We start from the raw sequence: 24997 nt of genomic DNA on the forward strand, positions 1-24997 counted from the left end.
AGTTTGACTATAAAGAGTAAACTACCTTTTTATTTTGTTTTCTCAGTTGCTGCTTTCCTAAATAAGCATACAACTGCAAATTACAAATGAATTATGAATTGTAACACACCGCAGATCAGAACTGTACCATTACACCTTAAATCAATCATTAGGTCAAAAGGCTAAAGGTCAAACAAAATCCACCACCACCCCCAAAACACTCCATGGTGGTAGGTAGGTAGGATTCCTATTGTGGGAGAACTCTGCATTTCTAACATTTCTTGAACAGATCTTACTTCATTTGCAGAAGCAAACTCAGGTGAATGTTACATGCATTGTCCTAAACTCCACTGAAGCTGTCTTCTAACAGTGTGGGAATACTTACAGTTTAAGATGCTTAACCATATTCTGCTGAAAACAAATGCAAATAGAGACTGGCAAAACTGTTATTTCATCTATAGACATAAACTTAAGTAAACTTTGTGAAGTTAAGAAACAGTCTTAATGGCGCATTAATATACACTTAGTGCTTATGTCTATAAAAAGGATATGCATCACTCATCACTCATCATTGTAGATATCTGTAAGATATGAACTGTCAGAGCAGCAAATTGTGGTTGCATCTCTGGTTCAACTGCTTTGCATTAGACAGCTGTGTCTGACTGAGTTCACTCACACTCCCCTTTGTCTTGGGACCATTCCCTTGGAAAGTCAGAAGCACAGTCCGCTCCTGCAGCTGTTAGTCTCTCATTTACCATAACCAGGTGGTCACAGAAGAACATGCTGGTGCATCTAAACAGTCTTCTGAAAATATTTAATAGGGAGGATAGAACATAACTTTTTTCTTGTACAGAGTAAAGTGATCATACCAATCCCCTCCTCTGAAGAAGTGCGCTTTGCTCATGACTGTTCAGGGCTTGATAACTAGCTAGCTCCAAAGTGAAGGTTGCTGAGCCAGATGTTAGAGAACGCAGAACTGTTGAGTAGCCCTGGACAAAATACAGAACATGTATAAAGATACTTACTAATATCAGTCAATTTAGGATACAGGAAAGATTAATTGGCACAGAAAGCTGCTTAGGTCTGAGAGAGTAAAGTATACTGCAACATTCCAATAAGTTAATTTTTTAATATTATTGTATTACAAGTGCAATAACACCCAATGGTAAACTAATTAATAAATGATCTTTTTTAACTAGCTCTCTGTAAAACTAGTTTACTAGTTTTTACTACTTCTCTGACTTACTATACAATTGAAAACATGCTAGTTTAGCAACCTGAATTAGGCAGAAAATACTATTACATTCGTAAGTGTAGTAACCAAGTAGCCCTTAACTCCCTGCACCCTCTGGATAGCTTGCTTCAGACCTTCAATACAATTAAAATACAATTTAAAATATCTATTCTAAACTTATTCATACATAACAACGGGAAAGGCTAATCAAAGCCTAATTATTTTTAAGCATTAAAAGGGCAGATTTACCATTTTTTAACCTTTTTTTTGCCATTTACTATTAACAAGATAACCACATACCATTGTTTCTGCTAGAGGAACAGCAGCAACTACAACTCTGTTATCTTGTCGACTCTGGATTTCCTGAATACTGCCTCTCCGCTGTGCCAGGTCAGCAAGTGCTGCACTGAGATGATCTTCACTCACTGTGATTTCTAGGTTCATCAGGGGCTCCAGTATTTGTATGCTGGCTTTTTTCAAAGCCTACAGGAGGGAAAGAGTTATGCTGGTTCCTTTTTAGGAACAAATTCACAGAGGAAATGCTTACATACTTAAGGTAACACTCCTCTCAAATTCTCTGCTTCTAAAAACTATGCAGTCCCCAGCGAGAGCATTACGCTTTCCAAGAAGAACAATTACCAGATACTGATATACATATATTTTTCTAACAGTACATCATGCTCCTGTGTTGTAAAAGAGTCTATAGTTTTGTTGTACCTTTTGCATGCAACGGGAAACACAGGCTGATATCATCGTATGGGAGGTGTCAGGATGCACCGTCAGTGATTGCACCGTCACTTCTATATCCTGAACTGGGAATCCCAGCAAAGGTCCTAGGGGGAAGAAAAAAAAAGAGAAAGTATTTGTCTTTTCATAATATGAAGACATGAAAAAATAGTTTCAGGATTAATTTGTAGCTTCTGACCACCTTCTTTACCTTCTCCTTTGCCCTCCCTCTCCACAAGGGCATGACCACTTGTCTCATTCCTTACTTCTATAATTTTATCATTATCTAGCTTTGCTACAGGAGACAAAGGAATACAGAGTCATACTTTCTTACTTGCAAAAATACAGCTAACAATTTTCAGAACCAAAGTTGCGGAGTTCATTCATCCTTAACCCTGTTCCTAAAAATTAATCTTACAAAGAAAAAGAAATATACATTATAATATCTAAAACATGCCTACTGAAAGAAGAACATTTACTTTGTTTGAAGAAGTCATGAAAACTTTTGTTCAACCTGTAGCCAGAATGTCTTCTGCATTTTCCTTGTCAACAGAATGTGATCCCAGCAAAGGCCAGATATTAACCCACTGCCCAAAGTGCAGGGTTGACCCAACTCTAGGAGGGATGAACTGCCTCCCTGGTAACCTGCTAGGTCACCTCCCTGCCCCAGGATTCTCAACCAGAGCAGGAACTCTGTGAGACTGGATGGGAGGTTGGGAAAATTAAAACACACAGCTTTCTTCATACAGGCAACATGGCTAGATCATCTCTTTTTAATCACCCTTAGAGTGCTGGATTTGAGGTCTGAGCACAGTTCTGAATGGTCTTTGGGGACTGTGAAGAAAGCCCGCAGGCAAGCTTTGAGGACTAGAATCAAGACTCATTCCACAGCTAGAGATGAGAGATGCTTTGCAACTGAACAAAGCAACATCAAAGACACAAGACATGCTGCTGCTTCTAGAATAATTCTCATTTATCATTTAATCCACTATCTTAGTTTTACTGTAAGCTATTTGGCCACAAGTTAATAAATACATCTTATTTTGAACCAAAAGTAAAGGACATTTTAGTCCTATAGAGAGCTATACTTTGCAATTAGGCAGAGTTTTTCGTTATATACTTCCACTGATTTAACAAATTTGAAAATCAGAAAAACCATCGGTAACTAATAAAAGTGTGGTATTTACATGTTGGCCTCCTAAGCCAGTTCCATCACATCACTGTGGTTTACACAATGTCATCAAGTAAAGGTCTTATCTGTTATACCAGATTAAAAAGAACAAAAGCAAAAAACAAGAAACAGCAAAACCAAGCTTGTTGTTGAGTTACTTAGAAGAAATCAAACTTAAAACTGAAAGCATGCTGACTTCCATTCCTGGCACGGGAAAAGTGCTATTCAGCGATTTTTGTAGTTAAGGAATTCTGTATTTTTTTCTTTGTGTCTATAATGTTAACAGGTAATGTCTTTTAGTTTTCAAGCTACCAAGGAATCTTTCCTCCAAGAAATCTATTAAATTACTTCTTACATAAAAGTTAGAAAAATGTAGCTGTCACAGCACTTCCTTTACCTTGAATGCATGAATTAGCGATTCCATTTTCTATTGCTCCTTGAAGTTCTTTGGGAAGCAGCTCAATGACATTTTCAGCATACTCTATGACTGGTGTTGTTGTTGCGCTCTCCCCCGACCTCGGCCTCACCTCTAGCTCTGCAGTTACAAAGTGCCGTTTATCTCCTACTGTTTTGTCCAATGTATCTACAGAAAAAAAATGAAGCAAGAATTTGGAAAAAAGCTAATACACCAAACAATTAATCTGAAAGTTACTCAAAGCAATTAAGCATAATTAAAGATCATTTCAAATAAAGCAAGCTACAAAACCAGAAACAAAACATTCCTTATATTCATTCGTTCTACCTGCAGCTTGGGCAGCATTTAGGATGGTTTCTCTGTATGCTATTTGAAGAGGTCCTAAATAAGTCTCAATTCCATATTCACGTTTGATTCGGTCATGAATAATCTCTATGTGTAGTTCTCCCATGCCACACAGAATAGTCTAGTCAGAAGAGAGGGGAGGGGACATAGGAAACTCAGGTTTTAGTACAGACTGTTTAAGCAAGGACTCTACTTATACACTTTTCATAGCTTCTAAAAAGTATTTCAAAATTCTAAGGAGCCCAGAGGTAAGAAAACAGGTCTGCTTTAGATCTCCCAACTTAAACACTACATACGGGAGATGGTAATTATTGCTACTATGCCCACTGTAGAAAAAGACATATTGTATTAGTTTCAGTACTACATATTTCAGACTTTTCTAAATTCAAAAAGGACTGTCAAAAACATACTCTGCAGAATACAGGAGATTATCTTATGCTCTGTGTAAGTGCACAAGGCATCATTTTAGTTTGCTTTGATGCACAGAACTTTGTATGTTTCTAGACGCCTTTTAATTCAAAAACATCTCAATAGGTAAGTGAACCAACTGAAGGGTGATCTCAACAGTCCTAAAATGAAGTTTGATTATAAGGTAAGCAATGGAAGATTTATCTTACTTGTCCTGTGTCAGGATCTAGCTTCACCTTTAAACTTGGATCTTCACGTTGAAGGCAGTTCAGTGCATTATCCAAGTCTATACATAAATATCAAACACCATAATGAAACTTCAGTAATGTGAGAATCACAATGCCTAAACATCATGTTCCTCACACAGTCAAATTTTATTCTCAAAAGGAATGAGGACCATAAGGAAACAGATTTTGGCAGACAAACATCAACTCTAATTACGAGCAACTTTCAACTTCTCATTCTCTCCAATAAATTAACTGCAGGGTACAGAGCATTTCTATGACTGATTTGATTTCTTTAACAGCAAAATTTAATGACATCAAACAAAAGCTTAAAACTGTCTCTGCAACTTTTAGAGAAAAGAGATTTTTAATTAAAATAATGACTGTTCCACTTAATGACTTACTGAAAAAAATTTTCATTGTTAACAATAGCATTTTCTGAGTAATATTTTGCCCTTATATAAAGACTTAACAGAACCTGTAAGTCCTTTGTCAAGTGAGTGAAAAATACTGCCCCCCTTTTACAGGCAATAAAAATTTTAAACTTGCTCTTAACTGATTTGCATGAAGATTTCAAGATGAATTCAACAACAACAAAAAAGGGTTAAAATGCAAGTCAATTCTTCTGATTCCCCATCATCTTACTTAACTACTGAGGAATACGGCTATAGAAAAACAGCCACAGCACAACGAACTCACAGTCTAAACTGCCTTTATTCACCTTGCAGCCTTTGAAAAAAATACCCACAATCCAATGGCTCAGTCTGCAGGCACGCAGCTCCAAAACTACATTCTACCTTGCTCCATTCCATCATCCCATACTGGTATTTGTCCTTCCTCTCTTTCCCCAGTGAAGTCCCAGCATTCAACCAAGCCCAGCTTTGTTGCAAAGAAGATAGGGAGTGCAAAGTGCGTATTTCCAGATGGTCAAATTACCAGGTTCTCTGATTTCTCTGAGTTTCTTTGGGAAAGGCAGCAAGACCAGAGGTCACACCGCATGGGTGAATGCTCACTGAATACAGATCTGCAGGAAACATTTATAAATGCCAGAGAGAAAAATTGCAAGTGCTGACCGAAGAAAGCACCTGCATTTTAAGGCTAGCTGTACTCAGAGGCAGAATGCACAGCACACGAGTTGACTGCAGCAAAGCTAAGCATGACAGTAAGAATGAAGGAAAGGAAACGAGGAAAACTGCCTCCACCTCTTCTTTCAAAGTGAAGAACTAGTACTCTTCCAGACAGAAAAATCATTAAAGTAGTAACAGCAAAGGATACTGACAATCACAACATGATATTCTATGTTATATCTATACATGATATCGTATCTGTGCAAAACACCAATAAGGGCCTTTTTAAATCACCAACAGATAAATTTGTACAACTCATGGATATCAACCAGGTGTGCATGGATCAGGGTGTAGCATAATTCCAAGTCTATAAGCACACTGTACCTTGTTGTTTGGCCATTGAAGGTGGTTCAATTGTACAAAAAAAGACTGGCTCAGGGACTTCAACGCCTGCCAGCAGAAGGCTCTCTACTTCACTGGTACGCCTCCGCTCTCCACCAGCATCCCTTCCAGCTCGGCGCGCTGCTGCTACAGCTGAGGTCTTGGATGACACTATGGTATCTCCAGTGGCACTCTATACGTCAACCCCCAGTGACCCACAAGGGGGGGGGGGGGGGGGGAAAGCAACTGATCTTTTTCCTTCCTCAACAGCAGTTGTGCTAAACTCCACTTATTTATAAAATAACTACGTTAACTTCTCTCTTTGAATAATTAAAATGATTTGGAAGAGGAGGAAAAATTTTGCTCAACTTTAGAATACTTTTTCTTCATCAACCTCACCACATTTTAAATCTATCTTATCACTCAAGATATAAAGCCACAAAAGGCCAGTATTGGCAAAAGAAAAATTGCTTATGCATGCCAAAATTGGTTACATTTAAGAAATAACTATGCAAATGAGATCTATTCTGTTCAAACACAAAAACACAGGATTAGTAAACTATCCAACAGAACCATCAAACTGGAACTATTGATTTTGGGTAGCTTAGTTGCAATATCACTCTCCTTGCCATTTGAGGTCTCCTCATGGCATTATATTGCATTGGTATTGTAAGAGTTACAATATAAACAGAAGATCAGAACCCTACTAAAATTGTTTCAGTTTTCAGCCCTTCCCACCTAAACAGCCTTGCATCTCCCTAGGTAAATTACAATGCACAAGTGTCTGTAATTTTTCATTTCAGGGGGGAAGTATATGTACTCCAAATAAAGTTTACATGTGTGGGAACAATCAACACAAAAAAGCATCCCATATTTGAGACACAATATCATAGAAGTGGAAAGTACAGTACTGAAACAAGCTTCATAGTCCTGAGCAATCTGCTCTAGCTGACCCTGCTTGAGCAGTGAGATTGGACCAGAGGATCTCCAGAGGTCCCTTCCAATCCCAACAATAGCCTGTGATTTCTTTTAGGATCAATTTTTTCCTTTACCTGTTTTAACCCAACAGTAAGGGCAATGTTGCCAGCCATTAGTGATGGTATTTCAATTTGCTGATCAGCAAAAGGCAGGAGCAGCCGGCTCATTCTCTCCCTGGAAACAAAATTCTTGAATTAGTCATTACTTTAAAAGACATTCCAATACTACAATAAACTGTACCTCACTCCTACTCACGTGCAACTTCTGTTAATATTATATACAGCTGACTGAGGTTTCACTGAACCTGAATAAATGCGAATGAAAACTAGTGGCCCACGACATTTATCATGGAGAACTTTAAATGCTAGGGCACACAGGTCATCATTGTACCACTTTCTGCAAAATAAAAACACAACAAAAAACAAACTTGTAAGATTAACCCACTTCAAACCCAGATTTACCTAAATTTCCACTTATTTAGGATGCTGTATGTTTCTTAGCTGTAATATTAATAAAAGGAGATTTTTTTAAAAACATAAGTTATACAAAAATATTGATCTAAGCAGTTCCAGCTATAGAAGAGATACATAGTAAGATGTCATGTGACTTAGTCAGTACTAGAGATGATCCCCAGACTCCAACTAAAAACTGAAAAGATTGGCAGTTGGAGATAAATGCACACAATTTCAGTAGCACTGGCCAAAACAGGCTCAGGACTCAGGTATCGTTTTATTCTACATATCTTAACTGCTATTTAATACCCCAAGTTAGTAAATCTTTTTAAAGATTAATTTTTTGTTAAAAATATTTTTTAATTTTCTCCTTTTACCCTTTCCAACTTGTTTTTCCTTTTTCCTGACACTTCCGTTCTCCCTGCCTTTTCTCCTTATACTTACAGAAACTCATATGAACGCTCATTAGGTGCAGGCAGGTACGCAGTAATAGCATCCAGTAATGGCTGCACTCCTTTATTCTTCAACGCACTGCCACAGAGAACAGGCACTGCTTTCTGAGCTAGCGTGACTCTACGTATAGCAGACTGTAACTGCAGAAAATAATTATTTTCAGATTACACTTGCTGTATACTCTCATATTTATTTAGCAGTACAGATCCCAAGAAAGTTAAGAACTATGATTCAAATACAACAATCGCTCATCCAAACTTCTTACATTGCCTTTCAAGGGCTATGGATGAACCGTAAACACAGATGCTTAGATGCCAAAACATAAGAAAACACTTTTAAGATTTCTACACATTTCATGCAGATCTGTAACTGTTCTTATTCTAACATTCCTTTTTATTCAGAAAGTTTTACCTCATCATTTTCAACATGCAACATCTGAAGATCCAACCCATTCATAGGGAGACAGATGTTATTTCTGTTAGCGAGAATCAATAGCTCAGACACTAACTGGCCTCACGCCACCTGGAAACTCCATTCACCCTTCCCGAAACTTTCTTTTGGCAGTCTAACTTCCAATAAAAACATCCATAACAAATGCACCATACTTTAAGAGCTGTGCCCAGCACTGTACTACTAGGTAAAGTTCCTATTAAGCTTGAATATACTTTCTCCTAAGTTCACAGTACCTTAAAATCACCACAAAAGTTGGTGCGACACTTTTTATTGATTGAAAAAAAGCATATTCGCAAAATCAAAATCAGTATTTGTCAAAGGAAAAAAAAGCCATGCTCCTCAGAATGACAGCTAGTAAAAATATTACTAATTAAAGGTAAAATTTACCTTATCAGCTGGTAGTAAGTCAAAATTTTCACTATATTCTCCTAGAACCAGTTCAGCAAACTCATCATCCAGATCTGCAACCTTCAAGAGAATATTTCTGCTTTATTATTTAGCATATAGCAGTTTCACAGATAAGTCACCAATCTTAATTATTTAGGAATTAACTAACTGGAGCAGGAATGAAGCCTTTAAAGATACCAGAGATCACAAACTCAAACCAAGAAATACTGATGATACACTCCATACCTCAAATTTCAACCCAACTATTATAATTCCTTTTTGCAGTCTCAGAAATGTCATTATCCTTTTTACTTCAAAAAAGTAAGTATTCCTTTACATTAAGGAATTTGTTACTTTTAACAGCAGAAATACTTTACTATTCTTCCACTCACTTTATTGCAAGCAAAGAAGAGTGTGTTAAATATATATCAAATTTAATCACATTCTACTTGACAACAAATGCCAACTAGGATGCTTTTGCAGTGCTTCTTTAGAGTTTTAAGGCTTTTAGAGTATTTCTGCAAGACGAAGAAAAAAAGAAGAAAAAAAAAAGGCAGAGCCTTTAGAGAATCAGTTTTACACAGAAAATCAGGCAAGTACATCAGTGGGAGAGATCATGCTTGTTCATATCCCCTGAAACTGAAAAAACCTGCAGCAACACGGTGACAGTGATGAAGAGTTTGACTCTGAATGTATTTCATTCACAAAGCAAATTTTGAAGCAAGAAGTAAATAGGCCAACTGATACAGCTGAAAAAAACCATGGCACTTTACCTTCTTCACACCTGTAGGACATAATAGGTGGAAGAGCTCATCTGAACTTTCCAGCTGCACCAAGTAGTTTAATAAACAAAACGTATTGCTCTTTAAACCTCGCCTCACCCATACCCTTGGCCATTATAGACCCGCTACACACAAAGTGCAGTGAGGCACTATGCTCCCTCTAGTGGCTGCGACAGCAATTGACCAAATAATGAAATTAATTACTGATAAGCAATTAGAAGTCCTATTAAGCTAACAGTTAAAATATGAAAGATAAAGGAAAGCATTCCTTTAGTTAAATGTAAAGGAAGTGCACAAGATGATTGCTATTCAAGATACTGAATTTTACAGCATTTCTGGCCAAAAAAAAAACCCCTATTAATAAGATAGGAAATATAGCAGAAGATATTTTAGAAATACAAGTTATCTCAGTTATCACACTACTAGGCCATCCCTTCCTGCTTCCAGAACAGACCACAAACTGAAGAAAAACATGCGGTTCTTATGAAGCTTTCTATCTGTCAACAAATTTCTTTACAGAAGAGGCTGAGTAATACCATTCCCATCTAAAGCCTGGAAATTTTGAAAAACAGCTTGTGCACATGTTTTTCTGAACTCTGAGGAATATAAAGCAGATTTCTTCAGCTTTCATCTTTCAAAGCAAACTGGAAGTCCAGCATCATCTGTTTATGCACTCCTGTGTCATTCAAGGCATCGTAATTTTAAAATGTCACATATTTTTACTTATAAAAGCATACATTCAAATATAAACTCTATTACACTCTTATTCTTACAAGTAATATAAAAGTAAAAAGGATTTTTTTTGCATTCTTTACTTGGTAAGGAAATTTGCTTAAAAACACTCAAGTAAAACTAACTCTTGCAATATCCTTATATAAATTAGTCAAAGTAGTGCAAGACCTTAAAATGCAAACTGAGGAGAGAAGAAAAAACACTCTGGACAGGCAATTTATTCTTCCTCTCTCTTGTTCTTTCATTCTTCACTCCTTCTAAACTCTCTGAACTGTGCAAATTTCATTAAGACTCTAGTCCTAGATCAGGTTTCCGTTACGCTTTCTTAGCTTCACAGTATGACAATCTATGTGAAAGAAACATTTACATTGTTCTGTTCTCATCTCTGCCACAGATTTTTCGGATGAAGCTGGAACAAGGTTTTTGATGGCAGTCAGCTGCCCGTAACACAGCACTTAGTGCCATTTTAAACAGTCTGGGGCATTCCACCCAGCTCCTAGCTGCCACTGCAGAAAGGCAAGGACATCCTGTAGTTCCTGGGTCAGATCTGCCAGGGCTCATGGGAATATTTCAAGTGTATTCTGGCATCTCAGACTGTAAAAGATGCCATGTTAGCCAAATGAATGCTAAATTTGGTGTCTGCTTGTATTCTTCAGTTTGCTATTTATAAAGTGAGGAGCATTTCCTATTTTACACATGTATTGTGCAGCTAGGGAGTCCAATGCTGCGTAAAACAGCAAGTTTTGCCACTACGCATTATGGTTTATAATGCGAATTAAGTGTCTTTGACAAATGGAAAGTAAATGAAGACAATGTGAAATTAGTTCAACAAGGACAAATACAGAATCTTGTACCTGGGACAGAACAAATCCATGCATTGGTACAGACTGGGGATCAACTGGCTAGGAAACAACTCTGCAGAAGACGACCAGAAGGTCTGGTGGACAAGTACACTCTGCTTGCAGCGATGAACGCTAGCTGCATACTGGGCGGTATTAGCAAGTGCATAGCCCGCAGATGAGGGAAGTGATTAATGCCCTCTACTCAGCACTTGTGAGTAGCGTAAAATACTGAGTTTGGTTTTAGGTTTCCCAGCACAAGAGAGACTGACAAACTGTGGAGAGAGATATAAAAGAAACTAGATGGTGGAAAGCCACTAAGGCAGTGAGTATGCCAGAGCTCAGCTGGAGGCCAAGAGGGATGAGTTTGTCCAGCCTGGAGAAGAGAAGGCTAAGGGAGGATGTAAGTGCTGTCTTCTAATATCTGAAGAGGTGGAGGTGGACCTGTTTCATAAAAACACAGAGTCAGATTCTTTCCAGAATAACACAAGTGAAGGACAAGAGGTACTGTCACAGGTTGCAACATGGGAAATTCCGTTTGGAAATAATGTTTTACCACGAGGGTGGTCAAGCATTTGGACTCACTGCCTAGAGAGGTTGTGGAATCTCCATCCTTGGAGACTTTGAAAACTTGACTGGAGAAGGCCCTCAGCAACCTGGTCTAATTCTGAAATTAGACCTGCTTTGAGTAGGACACTGACTAGACACCTCCAGAGCTCCCTTCCAGCCTGTTTTTTCCTACAATTCTAAATAATGATTTTAAATACATAATCTGTTTACTTTAGAACTTTACTTGTTCTATTAAGGTATTTCTGGCATCCTGGACTTCTTGGAACAAGCTGGGATCATCAGCTTCCAGCAGTGGCTTTTGCTCAAAAATTTTTCCATCATCCAAAGCAGAAGTAGATTTCCAGATAATTCGTTCCTTAGTCACAACATCAACCAGTCCTCTGAAGGTCTTTGCTTCCCCTATGGGCAACTGCAAATAGAACAGAAATTTTAGACAATTACAAAATATTAAGAAATGAGTTCCATTCAAAAGAAAAGCAGATAAGCATATAATTTCTAAGCTTACCTGTAAAAGCAGAGGTTTTGTCTTCAACTTTTGTTTGATGCTCTCAACAGCGTATGTAAAACTGTATTAAAACAACAGATTTTAAAAGTTACCCAAAATGTAGCGATACAGTCAACTAGGTTTACCATTCCTATTCACAGCAAAAATTACTCCCACAATTACACAAAAATATGCATCAGTATAATCATCATAAAGATGTGCATACTAAGTATTAACATAATTTGCTCACTTTCTGCTGAACAGAGCATACCTTAATTGGATTAGACACATTCTCTTACAAGGTCTTTAATGTTGATTAAAGTAATACCTTGCCCCATTTTTGTCCATCTTGTTTAAAAAGCAAATTCGCGGTATCTGATGCTTGTCTGCTTGTCTCCACACCGTCAGAGTTTGGGCCTAAAGCAAAAGAAAAACATTAGTGCTGACAGTTGAACCACAGACTCTCTAATATGAGATATCACGTTTCTTGTTAAACAACGCAACTAACGCGGATCAGCAGTTCTCTCATCCTTTCTATGCGGCAAAGGACACACTGTGAAACATTGTGCTTTCAAAACATGTAACTTTTCTCCAGAACTACTTGAGCATCTCATGTTACAAACTCAAATTGCAGCCTGCCTCCACCTTTTCTGCAAGATGTCCCAAAGGATGCATTAAACACACACTAGTGGGGAGGGTGAAATTCTGGCTGAAAAATGATTCATTTTTTACATGAAATCTGATAATAAGAAGGAAACAGACTTCATTTCTTTCCATTGGTGGAGCTAGCCAGAAGTATTCATCTCAATCTAAATTTGGGGGAAGGAGGGGAAACACCCCCCACACACACACCCCTGGCTCCTAAGGGGGAGCCTTAATGGGAACGCCACTTATTTGCCCCTTATTACCATGGAAATTTCTGTACCCCACAGGACTTAAAATTAAATGCTCAGCTTCTGAGCTCAGGCAAATTTTGCTCAAAGCATGAAGAGAGGTAATGCAGAGCAACCTCCCTATAACGTTGTTATTTCAGTCTTTTTTAAGTCATTACACATAAGAAATTCTACCAGTCATTTTTACCTCAACACCAGCTGAAGCATCAAACACAGCTACTGCTCCATCCAGGACTCTCAAGCAACGCTCAACTTCCACTGTAAAGTCGACATGACCTGAAAAACAATTTTCATTTTGCACTGCCATAATTCAAAGAGGCAACATCAACAGGTCATTATATTTTTTTACCATGCCAAAAAAACCCTCCGTCTTCACTTTCAGAGAAATACACTCAGCAGTCATTGAAACACACAGGACAGTTACATTGCAATCCCAGAACTGAAAGCAATTTAGCACGGAAATATCTGAGAAACAAGCTTGCCTTAGGCACCAGCAAACAATTAGTCAAAGGTGAACAGAGCTCAGTATAAACTTATCTACTGCAACAATTCAACTGACTAAATATCATACCATATTTTAAACCCAAAAGCTAAGTTCTATGACACCCCACCTCATCTACTCTCTCCTAATAACAAGAGTACTCCTAAAATGCAGTACCTGGGGTGTCAATCAGATTGATTCTATAGTCTTTCCAGTCAAAAGTAACAGCAGCAGACTGAATGGTAATACCACGTTCCCGCTCTTGTACCATGAAATCTGTCACTGTATCCCCATCATCAACATCTGTGAACAGCAATTAGGAAAACAGTTCAGTAAATAAATAATTCAAAAGATGAAGTTGTATTAGAATAAAGATGGTAGGGGAGATTTGGAAATACTGTTCCTTTTGTGTATGTACAAGCTATGAAAACTATCACTTATTCAGAGAAAGACAGTATCAGGCAATTTATCTAGACTCCATTTCTTGAAAAGAAATGCTCCATAAACAAAGACAAGCACTTCCAAGAACTTTTTTTGTTCTTTTTAATTAAAGTAACATTGTGAGAAACTTAAAAATTAAAACCCAAAGTTCTGAACAACCTACACTGTTAAAAAAATCCTAGCTGCACTTATTGTATGCAATCTGACATTTTAAAAGTTAATAACTACAAGTTAATTAAGTTAAATTAAAACTAAAGTTAAGTTAAAGTTAAGTAAGAGTCTTTTTTTCCCCTTAATAGAAAGGGAAGCAGTCCCACATTTCCAAACAAGTAGGCCACCAAGTTCAACCACCTCGAAGGCCCAATGTCTTCTAACATTCCCACTTGCAGTAGAGAACAGGGAGTTCAACTTATAAGGTCAAAAGGTAGCAGATATGGAGACTGCTGTGACTGCTGCTTTCAATCTTGAGTCTATTTTGATACTGAACTCTTTCAAGTGCTGGAGAGACTGCAGAGGAACTAAATTGTATAATTTTCCCCATGACAATAATTACATGCTACAGTCCACCTCCGTCTCACTCACTCTGATGGAGTTTGCAAAGATCTGTGAAAGTTGTTTTAGCAAGGAATTCTTCCCTGTGTTACAGCTTTCAAAATAAATTGTCACTTTCTATTAATCTGGTTTCTTTACATTTCAAAAGGAAACAGGAAAAAGAGTTTTGCCAGAATAGCCAATGAACAATACATAAAAGCAGGAGAACCTCTAACTAAGAGTTCAACAAATCATAATACATTAAAATTCAACAAAAAAAGTTAATCTGTTGTCTCTCAAGGTACAACTGCCTGAGAGTACAGTGGAAAGTGCATTATACTTTCATTATGGTGCAGCACAACTTTTGAAACATCAGGCCTCTATGCAAAATATTCTAACAGCTGCCTCTAACTACATTGTGTGTTATTGTATATTACAGTTAAATCTCTCAAAGCTACTGGAATAGAGAAAGTAGTTCTAACCTCCAAGTGATCTTATGTATCCAGAATAATACAGCATTCTCTCTGTTGTTGTAGTTTTCCCTGCATCAATGTGCGCCATGATGCCAATGTTACGGATTCTGCATAAAGCAAAAACATTTCCTTTACTGTGGTAACTTTTCATTCAGCGATGTTGTTATCTGAACAAACCATTCATATTCACTAAGAACAGGACATCAGATGAGTAAGATTTTTTCTCTGCTACATAGCTGATATAGTTTATGTTTGATACTGAAGGACAGTAGTATTGAAACAGTGGATTTTCTCTAAATTGGTAATATTCAGACTTTTCGAACAGGCTTCCATACTTCACTTCTGTAGTAGTTTGGCCTCATTCTGCACCCAGCTGCCCTCTCCACACACAGAAATAGCCCCTCCATCCTCTGTTCTGTCTCAACGATGACTGCAACAATTTATTGTGCACACCCCCTTTTGCACCCCTAACCTAACACGCAAGCCCCCATGGAGCTGTCCCTAATTCTGTTCAGCCCAGTCTCATTTTACCAAGTACCTTGCCGAGAGACTCCCAGCATTGCTTTACTGGCTCTGCATATCATCAGCAAAGGCCCTGTCATCAGTCCCCACACTCACCGTTAATCCCAGCCTAATTAGATTATAGGATAGAGGCGGTCTTCCAAGGGAACTTCATCCCCACACCCTTCTTCTGACAGCTCAGCCCCTAACCACCTTGCCCTCGATGTTCAGACCCTCATCTAACAAGGCTGAGCTCTCCCAGGAACAAGAAGTACAGCTTTGCCCATCGTGATGCTCTGGTTGCCAAGACACTTCCTTCCCCCCCAACTCAGCTCTCAGTGACTGCGGTGGATTTTGATCTTCTCTCTAAGAGGGCAATTCTGGTTCTGATGATGTAACGGAAGAGTCCCATTTTACAAGTCTGAGACAACTCCAACGTTAACAACTGCTCTGTATTGAAATGTCAGAAAGGAAGAAGTAAGGAAATACTAACTGTAATCTAAAACAGACAATGTGCTCTGCAATAACCCGTGACATTTTGCCAGATCAATTACCTTGACTGCCTGTTACATAGAGAAAATAAGTTAGCATTATTTACCTGGATATATGAGGGTTAATGATAGAACGTAGAGACTTAACATCTCCTGGAAAAAAAGAACAAAACAAAGATAAAATAAAGATTTGCCAGACTAACCTCAATGTAAAAATGACACATTTTAACAAAATTAAATATATTTAAGAATACTAGAAAGCCTGTCTGAAGAAAGATTCAGATAGAGCCACAATTCATAACAGTCCCTAATCCCTATAACCTCAAACTTCTGAGACACGCGCTGGATTTTCAACAAGTCTCAAAGAAAAAAAAAAAAAGGGAGAGAGAGAGAAGCTCTTCAAAGAGGTGTAATTTAGAAACAGTAGGATAAAGTCAACAAAGAAAAGTATCATCAGCATAGCCACATCTTAACTCTGCAAAAGTGATACCAAATACATGCCATAGTTCAAGACAATTGTGATGCTGAAACTCATCTGAACTAGGTATTAAACAACAAATTTCAAAAGTTATTTCTCCTTTAAATACTAAGGATAGACCGCATGTTTCTTGGGAAGATGTAAACTGACTTAGGTTAAGGGGTGTAAGAGTTTTAAATTCATATTTTATTGAAAGACATTTCCTCTCCCTCACACTATTTAACTGGAAAATAAATTGCCAAGCTAAATGCTTATGAAACTAATCTGTAATTCAGTTACTTAAATAAGCCATTTAAATTCTGTTTAAGCTACTGACTTTTCTAATACGTTTTTCTGTTTAAATTTTTCTTTGATAACGCCAGACAAAATTCAACAATATTTAAACTAACATTCCTTCACCATCTTCAAATCATCCTTTTTAATCACAGGTAACATTACGGAGATATCTTATAGGTTAACATCGTAGTGGTGAGAAAGGCTGGTCTTATAAGTAGCAAGGTGGCAGGCTGGAAATTCACCAAAAAAAGCTCCAAATAAAAACTCCAACTAACACTGCTTTTTTTCTCCAGTTTCTAAAATAAATCAACTGTCATGAGTATTTTTGAGACTTCCTGCTTCTTTAAGTCATGGTATCTTCTTGTGTACAGAACAAACCTTCACATGACACACTGAGGTACTCAGCACAGCAAAACTGGGAATCAATATGGCACGCAGGGCCATTGCATAGAAAAATACATAAAAACAGTAACCTATTGCAACACAGACTACAGTGCCACTAGGAACTTAGAAAAGGAAATCATCTTCTCAGATGCATGATTGCAGATTAAGACTTCTGCCACCATACGCAGCGCTGAATCGATAAACATGGAATTGGCTACCCACCTATGATCAGTATCTTCTTGCTGTCTCCCTCTTCATCAAAATCATTGTGAAAAAAACTGGTCCTGACTTCCAATGCTATCTTATTAATTGATTTCCACTGAATAGCAATGAAGCTACTCAGAAAACAATAACAATCCCTTTTGATTGAAATTTTGTTTTCCAGGTATCTTTTTCCTCTAATTCTCATTAATTCTGACTGTGTAAAGAAGATTCACTAATTATAACTTCAAGCTTCATTCTCTTTAATCAGAAATTCCTGTCTTTCTGCCTTGTCCAACATGCTGGCTATCATCAGTTACTTGATCACAAATTAATGCTTCAGGCAATCAGGCAGAAGTTCCTGCACACTTGACAGCTGACCTGATTTCTTATCTATCTAATTATTTTGTTTTTCATTTCCTAAAGGCTTCAAACCATATGTCTGCTGAGAAAAAGGCAGCTATACAGAACACATCTTTTCAGTCCCTGAACATTTTATCTGCTTTGTTTGTGCTTTATACATCAAACTCTATAAAAAATGACCAAAAGAATGTAATGAAACACAGTATAGGAAATGTTCTTTCTAATTTTTAGAGCAATTACTATTACTAGGCCATAAATCAAATTCAGTAAAACAAGAAAATAATTTAAAACTTGTACCTGGTAGGGAACTGTGGTTTCTCTGACTACAGCTCCATTGTGTCAGACTTCCTGTGACTCTCATATTTTGCTTCCAGAAATGCATACACTTAACAGGAAAATATCACAGAAAAAAGTTATTATTATAAATGATTACTTTGTAGATATATTTTTTCCAGTTGGAGAAAAGCAGATACAAATGAAATCTGCAGAAGCAGAAGTGTTGTTTGGTGTTTACATAAACTCAAATTACCACCTATCTGGAAACAGGAGCACGAAGACAGTAGCACCAAGATTCAAACCAAGTCCAACTCCAATAATACTTGTGAAGTCTAGTAGAAGTCTATGACTATATCAATGTAACTAGTCAAGAGCTACAATATTTTAACACACCTAAGTATTTGTTTAAATTACATAAATTTAAAATGAAAAATGCTAAGTAATCAAAATCACAGGTAACCGAAGAAGTTCACAGAAACATTACAAATACAGTTTCCACACTCTGACTTACATGAAGCCTGAGTATAACAGGAAATAAATTATATATTTTATTCAGATAATCTGTTTAATTTGAAGTCAAGACAAAAAATATGTTTATTCAGAGTAAATGAAGTATAGCTTTTGCTCACAGAGAGAGTATCAAAATTTGGGAAAAAGTTTACCTCACTGCACAAACTTGATGACTTCAACACATGCACTGAAAAATTCCTTCTAATACTCAACATCGTGGCTCCCATTTCGAAAGATGGTCCCTGCGGAGATAAGTAAACATAGCATAAAACGCTTATGATAGAAAGCAGGTAAGTGCACTACTTCCACATAAAACAATCAAGAAACTTACTAGTTTTTTGTGTTAGTCAGATTATTCTTTTTCACGTTATCGTTTTGCAAGTTAAATCCATGTCAGACCCATAAAAGTAATGGTATTAGGCCCTAAAAATGCAGCATAACCATATGCCTACATGCACTAACACATTTGTCAAAGAAGGTTACAACTAGTAAAGCAGAAGAATTAGCAGCACAGTCCATACTCACGCTCAGATAAAGCCCTGGCTGTAAATAAGTGAACCGCACGCAGCTCCTCTAGCCTCGGAGGAGGTGGTGGTGGTGGTGGTGGTGTGTGGGGGGGTGTTCTGGGTACGGCAACCAAACACGACAAGTTTTTAAGCGTCTCCGAGGCTGCTGCGACACAACATCGAAGGGCAGAAGTTTAAACCACGCCTCGCCGACTGCTGCCCACGCCAGGGGCGCAGCCAACGACGTGCGTTTCGCGGTGACTTTAGCAAGGAAAAAGCCGCCTCAGCTGCGCCCCGCTCCCACCTCGCCGCCAAACACCCACTTTCTCCCGCCGTCCCAGGGCGCCGGTTCAGCGCCGGGGCCCCGCAGACCCGCCCCGCTCGCCTCCCGCTCCGTCGCTCGTGGCCCCCCCGGCGCTGCCGGACGCGGCGGCCCCAGCGCGCGGCAGCGAGCTGCACTCCCAGAGCGCTCTGCGCCGGCGCACCAGGACTCTCTTCCTTTCCCTTCCGGCCGGCCCCCGCCCGCTCATCGCCCCGAGTTCCGGCTCTCTGCCCCGGCCGGACCAGAACAGGGCGGCCAAAAGCGCCGCGCTGCCTTTCCGTCCGTACCTCCCCCCCTTCCCGGTGGCACAGAGGCGGGCGCGGAGCCCTCAGCGGGTGCAGGCAGCTGCCTCTCCTACAGGCGGAACCAAAGCGTCCGGAGGGAGCGTTCCCAGCCGGGGCCGCTTCTCAGCGGGACCACCCCTTCCGCTGCGCTTCAGCGAGCGAGGCGGCTGCTCGGCGCCGCCGTTGAGCGCGAGGGGCGGCTGCCGCCATGGTGAGGGGAGAGGGCGCGGGGGAGGGAGAGGGGGGGTCGGGGGGTCTGAGGGCGGGCGGGCGGGGGGAGCGGAGCGGGGCGCTGAGGGGGGCGGCGGCGGCGGCGGCGGCCGGGCCCGGGCGGCGGCCGTTACCTGCTGACGGCGCTGGCTGCTCGCCCCCAGCCGCAGAACGAGCACATCGAGCTGCACCGCAAGCGGCACGGGCGCCGCCTCGACTACCATGAGAAGAGGAGGAAGAAGGAGGGCCGTGAGGCTCACGAGCGGTCGAGGAAGGCCAAGAAAATGATAGGGCTGAAGGCCAAGCTCTACCACAAGCAGCGCCACGCTGAGAAGATACAAATGAAAAAGACGTGAGTATCTCCTGGCTCTGTGGGAGGGTCCGGTTCGGGTAAGGGAAGGATGAGAGTAGGTGTGAAGGCAGTTAGACCTAGCGCTTACTGGGGTGATACGTTATACTTTGAGTTACTGTTGCAGTTGTAGGAGAGAAGGCTTTATTGCCACAGTTAAGGTATTCCTGTCTTCCTCTTTTCTCTCTGGGTGTTTCTGCCATTAGTAGTTAACGATAGTTCTGTTCTTACAAGCAATCGGTAAGATATGTGTTAACTAGCAGTAGTGATTATTAAAATGTAATCGTAACAAAAATACAAATGCATTCATGTAGGGTTTTTACCTTCACTCCTATATTACTGTAAAAACATACCTCCTGTTAATAGAAAAAGTACAGTAACATACAGTGTATGGTTAAGCAGAACCAGGCTTGTCTTCCAGGATAAATTGCAATATCAAGCTTAGATAAAGAAAAGCATTTTTCTCAGAACTTTCTCTATTGTTCAGGACTTGAAAAAATATTTACAGCATTCATTTATTGCTAATGAACTTAGTATCTATTACCACGTATTGTTTTTGTCGTTCTCCAAGTGTAGCCAGTTATTTCCTCAGCTACTTGTAAGGTATTGAGTTTGACTATAGGTTGGGGGGGTTGTTTTGGGGGTTGTTTCGTTTGTTTTGAAAACGGCCTCACAGGTAACAGAACATGACTACTTCAGTGCCTTTACAGACACACCAAACTCAAACTTAAGTGCTGCCATCAAGCCTCAAAAGAGTAGCAGAATTTTATTTTTTTTCAGAGAGGAAGGCTATTAACTCTTAAAGTGCTTGGCTGAGAGAGTTACACTGCTTGTTTTGAGCCATTCAAAAATTTCTTAGCAAGTATTATGTATTCCTGTCTTGATAGAAATTGTCAGGCTTCCAATGCACTCTGTATAGTCTATCAGAATTGTTATATTAAATGAGATCACCAGTTTCCCATGAAAAATACTTAGGATTAATCCTTCAAAATAAATGTGTACTACTTTAATTTGTTTACAAATATATCTCTTTAAAAGTAAGCTCTAAGTAGGCACAAGTTTAAGGTGAAAGGAGTTTTTCATCTCTCATCTAGAAAAGTACTTTTCTCTGCTCTCAATACTGAGTGGGTTTTAAAAACATCTTTCTTTTCTCGCAGCATTAAAATGCATGAAAAGAGGAATACAAAGGAAAAGAATGATGAAAAAACACCTAAAGGAGCCGTACCAGCATACCTATTGGACAGAGAGGGCCAGTCCCGAGCTAAAGTTCTCTCTAACATGATCAAACAGAAGAGAAAAGAAAAAGCTGTAAGTAACACTATTAATAAATTCAGATACTTACTGTTGCTTGTGATGATGACCACTTTGAATCGTTGATGCTCAGATGACTCACAGCCTGCAAGCAAAGTCTAAATATTGATATTGTATAAAACCTAAAACTTCAAATCGCTTAGCCATTTAGGACAAAATAAGCATATGTAGTATCTTATCATAAATTTAATCATTAACTAAACTGAGAAGCTGCAAGTTGTATAAGAGGTATGGTTTACAACTTTGCTTTAGTGAAATTGTATTTTATTCTTTGTCCCCTTTCATTTACCAATGCTGCATGCATATAAGACTACTGGGTTTTGTTGGGGTTTTTTTTCCTCCTCTCCTCCTTTCCTCTAGGGCAAATGGGAGGTTCCTGTGCCAAAAGTCCGTGCACAAGGAGAAACAGAAGTTTTGAAAGTGATCCGTACAGGAAAGAGAAAGAAGAAGGCCTGGAAGAGAATGGTTACAAAAGTTTGCTTTGTTGGAGATGGCTTTACTAGGAAACCTCCTAAATATGAACGATTCATTCGACCAATGGTAATGTTCTTGAGGCTTAAAATATTTAAGTAATTCTGTTTACTGCTCTGAGTTCCAGTGTCAAGGAGACATTGTTTTATGATAACACAGTTGGTTAAACTATTGATTTAGAATATTCTTAATAGTATGTTTGAAGAAATCTAAACTTAGAATACCTTGGGGGTGGGCCCCTGCAGTCATCCCTCTGTCTACACTGAAATATCTCTACACTTATTGGCATCCTCTGAATTACAGGAGGAAGTTAAAGCTACCAGCTCCCAAATTAGCATGGGACAGTCTCTAATGGAAGCACTTTGACACAGCATATAAACTTTATGGCATCTCTCTTTTTCAAACTGCTGCGATTCTGTGTGTTGCAGAGGCCTGGGCTCTCTGCTTCCTCTCTCTCTCTGGTTTGTTGATGAGCAGCAGCACCCAGCTTGAAGCACAGCAGTGCTAGTAGGCAGGGGAAGTGCTGCATCTCCAGCCCAGCCTTTTTTTATGTGCGTGTAAGAACAATTTGTGGGCTCTAGCTGCCTGGCAGCGCACAGAAGTTAGACTGTCCAGGACGGTGTAGTTTTACTATAAACAGCTGCTCCTGTTTCCTCACAGGAAAAGACGAAAGCATTTGTTGCCTGTTGGATTATACTCCGTTATTAGTTCGTTATCTTACACAGAGGCCTTTAATAGATTTTTTTGTTTTGTTTTGTTTTTAACTGACACAGAAAGGGTTACAGTACTGAGCAGTAAAGTCTCCTTTGCAAAGCACTTTCAGGTCACTAGATAGAAAGTGCTATAAGAGATGGGTGTTTAATATTAAATCTAAAAAAATCTTTCACATGTTTTATAAGAAGTAAAAGAAAAATCTCAAGTCTGAAAACCAGTAAGATGGTGAAATGCTTTACCATTAGGTCCTGATTTCTTCATGGGACAGAAGCCATCTGTGGTAGCAAGCATTCTTCTTGCACTACTATTAAAAATTGGCATCCTGAAAATATACATAAAGAATTTCATCTCACCTTGTCATTAATCAGATTTTAACAAGTCTAGCATTTTACAGTAGATAGATAACACTTTATATTCTAAGTTGTTTCATTATTTCTACTCTCAAAATACATGAAGCTGAGGATATAATGCTAAAAATGTTAAATTAATCACAAGAGCTTGAAATAAATATTAACTTGTTCTAACACCCCTTATGCAATAGGGCTTGCGTTTCAAGAAGGCACATGTGACACATCCTGAACTTAAAGCTACTTTTTGCCTACCTATCCTTGGCGTAAAGAAGAATCCTTCTTCTCCTTTGTATACAACATTGGGTGTAATTACCAAAGGTACCGTCATTGAGGTGAACGTGAGTGAGCTTGGCCTTGTGACCCAAGGAGGCAAAGTGATCTGGGGTAAGTAGCCAAGCTGGTTGTACTGCAGAACTAGTTTTAAAATTTTAATGGTACGTGAGGCAATAGAGATTTAAGCCTGCGTCCTATAAATTGTCAGCGTTGATCCATTCTTAAATGTTAGTTTGGGGCTGTAGCAGAAGCAACCACTAGACAGCTATAAAAATGCAAGTTGCAAGTTTTAATCTCAGGCTTTTGCTTCACATTTTCAACATCAAATTAGGTAAAGTTCAGAAAAATGGCTTCACTTACTTGGCTATGTTTTGTATTAACTAGCGCTACAAGTCTATAATGACCTAACCACATAAACTATGAATGGTCACATTAGAGATTTGGTGGAACTTCTGACTAGAAGTGTCTTATAGGATCAGGCTGACTTGTACTACAGTCCAAGCCAGCCTCCCTGTTAAAAACTTGTGGAGGCTTTTTGTTTGTGTGTTTGGGTGTTGTGGGGGTGTGTTGTTGTTGTTTTTGTTCTTTTTAAATGTACTGAGAACTTGAAATGATACATTTCAAAAACAGCCTGAAAAATATTTTGAAAATCTCATTTCCAGCTCAGCAGAAACTGCATTTAGATTTCAGAATGCATTTCTCCTGGAACAGGAGTTTCCTAGACTTATAAACAGACTTGTGGATTAAACATGCAAAATTCTGATTTAGTTTATTATGTGCAAACTACAAGCTTTACTAGGCATTTAAATTTAACTCCCTTTTCTCTTTAGGGAAATATGCACAAGTAACAAACAATCCAGAAAATGATGGCTGCATTAATGCAGTTCTACTTGTCTAAGTGGTATCCAAGACTAAGCGATGGACACAAGCTCCCACAAAATCAGTGCAGTTTCAACACATTTGCAAGATCTCTGGAATGTTCAACTATTGAAGAACACTGACCCCACAAGCTGGTGAGGAACTTAAACTTGCCAGACTGACTGCTCAGATTTTTATATTTATTATCTGTTTGTTCAGCTGAACATTGTCCAAATAAAGTGAGTCAATTTTCACATTTTGCTAACATGGTGTGGATTTAACCTAAATCATCTTGGTCTTTTTACAGTAGCAATTTTCTGGTTTAAATTCATAGCATAAATATGGCATGCTCAGTTCTTAGTGGTGGGAAATGCAGCTGTTATCTCCCATGATGGCCAGACTGGGAACTCTACTGTAATAGCTGTCGGTATAGAAGAGCACATTAACTTGCATTCTGCTGCTGGAGAATCAGTACAACTGGATGAGTAAATGTTAACTCAAGCATGTGCTTGAGATAACAGCAGCAGCACAGTGGTGGGGGGAGATGACTAGAAGGCTGTTTATTTCTTTTTCATTTTTCTTCCTTTCTTTCTCCTTTCTGTATTCATGACTGCATTACAGGAAAGAGCAAATGCTTCCATGCAGAAGAACAGTTTTACAAGTTCAAACTGCAAAATTTTGGTGGTTAAAAAAAAATGGAAATTAGAGAATGGCATGATAACATTGATAGTACAACTACTCATAGCCATCATGGTTGTTTTAAGAAACATTCAAGTTAAACTGAAGTCACAAGAATCAGCTGGTCAATGTATACTTAGCTTGCATCCTCAGAAAATACAAGAAACAAAAGCTGCTTCTAAACAGGAAGTTATCAATCAGTGATACTGTATCAGTAATCTTCCAGAGCTACAACTACTCACTTTAAGGTCAAGAATTTGGTAATAAAACAAATAAATACATACACACACAC

The 24997-nt window shown here is 38.9% G+C and overlaps 2 protein-coding genes and 1 long non-coding RNA gene across 7 annotated transcripts; 1 reads left to right on the forward strand and 2 right to left on the reverse strand.

Annotated features, from left to right (window-relative positions):
* Positions 1 to 2: 2 nt before the first annotated feature.
* Positions 3 to 19925, reverse strand: LOC112987108 (GTP dependent ribosome recycling factor mitochondrial 2). 5 transcript variants are annotated; one of them, XM_026106817.2, is made up of 22 exons: positions 19836 to 19925; positions 18905 to 19051; positions 18532 to 18621; positions 17891 to 17978; positions 15999 to 16044; positions 14909 to 15006; positions 13632 to 13757; positions 13161 to 13249; positions 12409 to 12497; positions 12102 to 12162; positions 11820 to 12005; positions 8674 to 8754; positions 7825 to 7973; positions 7184 to 7324; positions 7003 to 7102; positions 5954 to 6143; positions 4488 to 4564; positions 3853 to 3991; positions 3508 to 3693; positions 1931 to 2046; positions 1514 to 1696; positions 3 to 968 (listed from the first exon to the last, which is right to left on the reverse strand). In XM_026106817.2, the coding sequence occupies exons 3-22, from the start codon at positions 18604 to 18606 to the stop codon at positions 843 to 845; spliced, it is 2346 nt and encodes a 781-aa protein (XP_025962602.2). In that variant the 5' UTR covers positions 18607 to 18621; positions 18905 to 19051; positions 19836 to 19925; the 3' UTR covers positions 3 to 842. The 5 variants fall into 5 exon arrangements, with proteins under 5 accessions (XP_025962602.2, XP_025962603.2, XP_025962601.2 ...); XM_026106818.2 differs by lacking the exon at positions 19836 to 19925 and adding an exon at positions 19209 to 19386 and having other exon boundaries at positions 18905 to 19048; XM_026106816.2 differs by lacking the exon at positions 19836 to 19925 and adding an exon at positions 19209 to 19386.
* LOC135324145 (ribosome biogenesis protein NSA2 homolog) lies at positions 19546 to 24281 on the forward strand. Its single transcript, XM_064499733.1, has 6 exons — positions 19546 to 19702; positions 19866 to 20053; positions 21208 to 21358; positions 21722 to 21901; positions 23088 to 23280; positions 24000 to 24281. Exons 1-6 carry the CDS (start codon positions 19700 to 19702, stop codon positions 24065 to 24067), a joined length of 783 nt encoding a protein of 260 aa, XP_064355803.1. The 5' UTR covers positions 19546 to 19699; the 3' UTR covers positions 24068 to 24281.
* On the reverse strand, positions 21291 to 22946 carry LOC135324146 (uncharacterized). Its single transcript, XR_010385490.1, has 2 exons — positions 22786 to 22946; positions 21291 to 21446 (listed from the first exon to the last, which is right to left on the reverse strand). It is a non-coding gene; the product is annotated as an uncharacterized LOC135324146 (long non-coding RNA).
* Positions 24282 to 24997: the final 716 nt, after the last annotated feature.

The sequence above is a fragment of the Dromaius novaehollandiae genome, chromosome W, assembly GCF_036370855.1.
Source record: "Dromaius novaehollandiae isolate bDroNov1 chromosome W, bDroNov1.hap1, whole genome shotgun sequence".
Classification (NCBI taxonomy): Eukaryota; Metazoa; Chordata; class Aves; order Casuariiformes; family Dromaiidae; genus Dromaius; species Dromaius novaehollandiae.

Coding starts and splice junctions, on each gene's coding strand:
- LOC112987108 (XM_026106817.2), bottom strand. CDS start 18,606: ATGGGAGCCACGATGTTGAGTATTAGAAGGAATTTTTCAGTGCATGTG. Junction 16,045..17,890: donor AAACCACAGTTCCCTACCAG/GTACAAGTTTTA, acceptor CTTTTTTTCCAG/GAGATGTTAAGTCTCTACGT. Junction 8,755..11,819: donor GAAATACCTTAATAGAACAA/GTAAAGTTCTAA, acceptor ATTCTCTTGAAG/GTTGCAGATCTGGATGATGA.
- LOC135324145 (XM_064499733.1), top strand. Junction 20,054..21,207: donor AAGATACAAATGAAAAAGAC/GTGAGTATCTCC, acceptor CTTTTCTCGCAG/CATTAAAATGCATGAAAAGA. Junction 23,281..23,999: donor AGGAGGCAAAGTGATCTGGG/GTAAGTAGCCAA, acceptor TTTTCTCTTTAG/GGAAATATGCACAAGTAACA.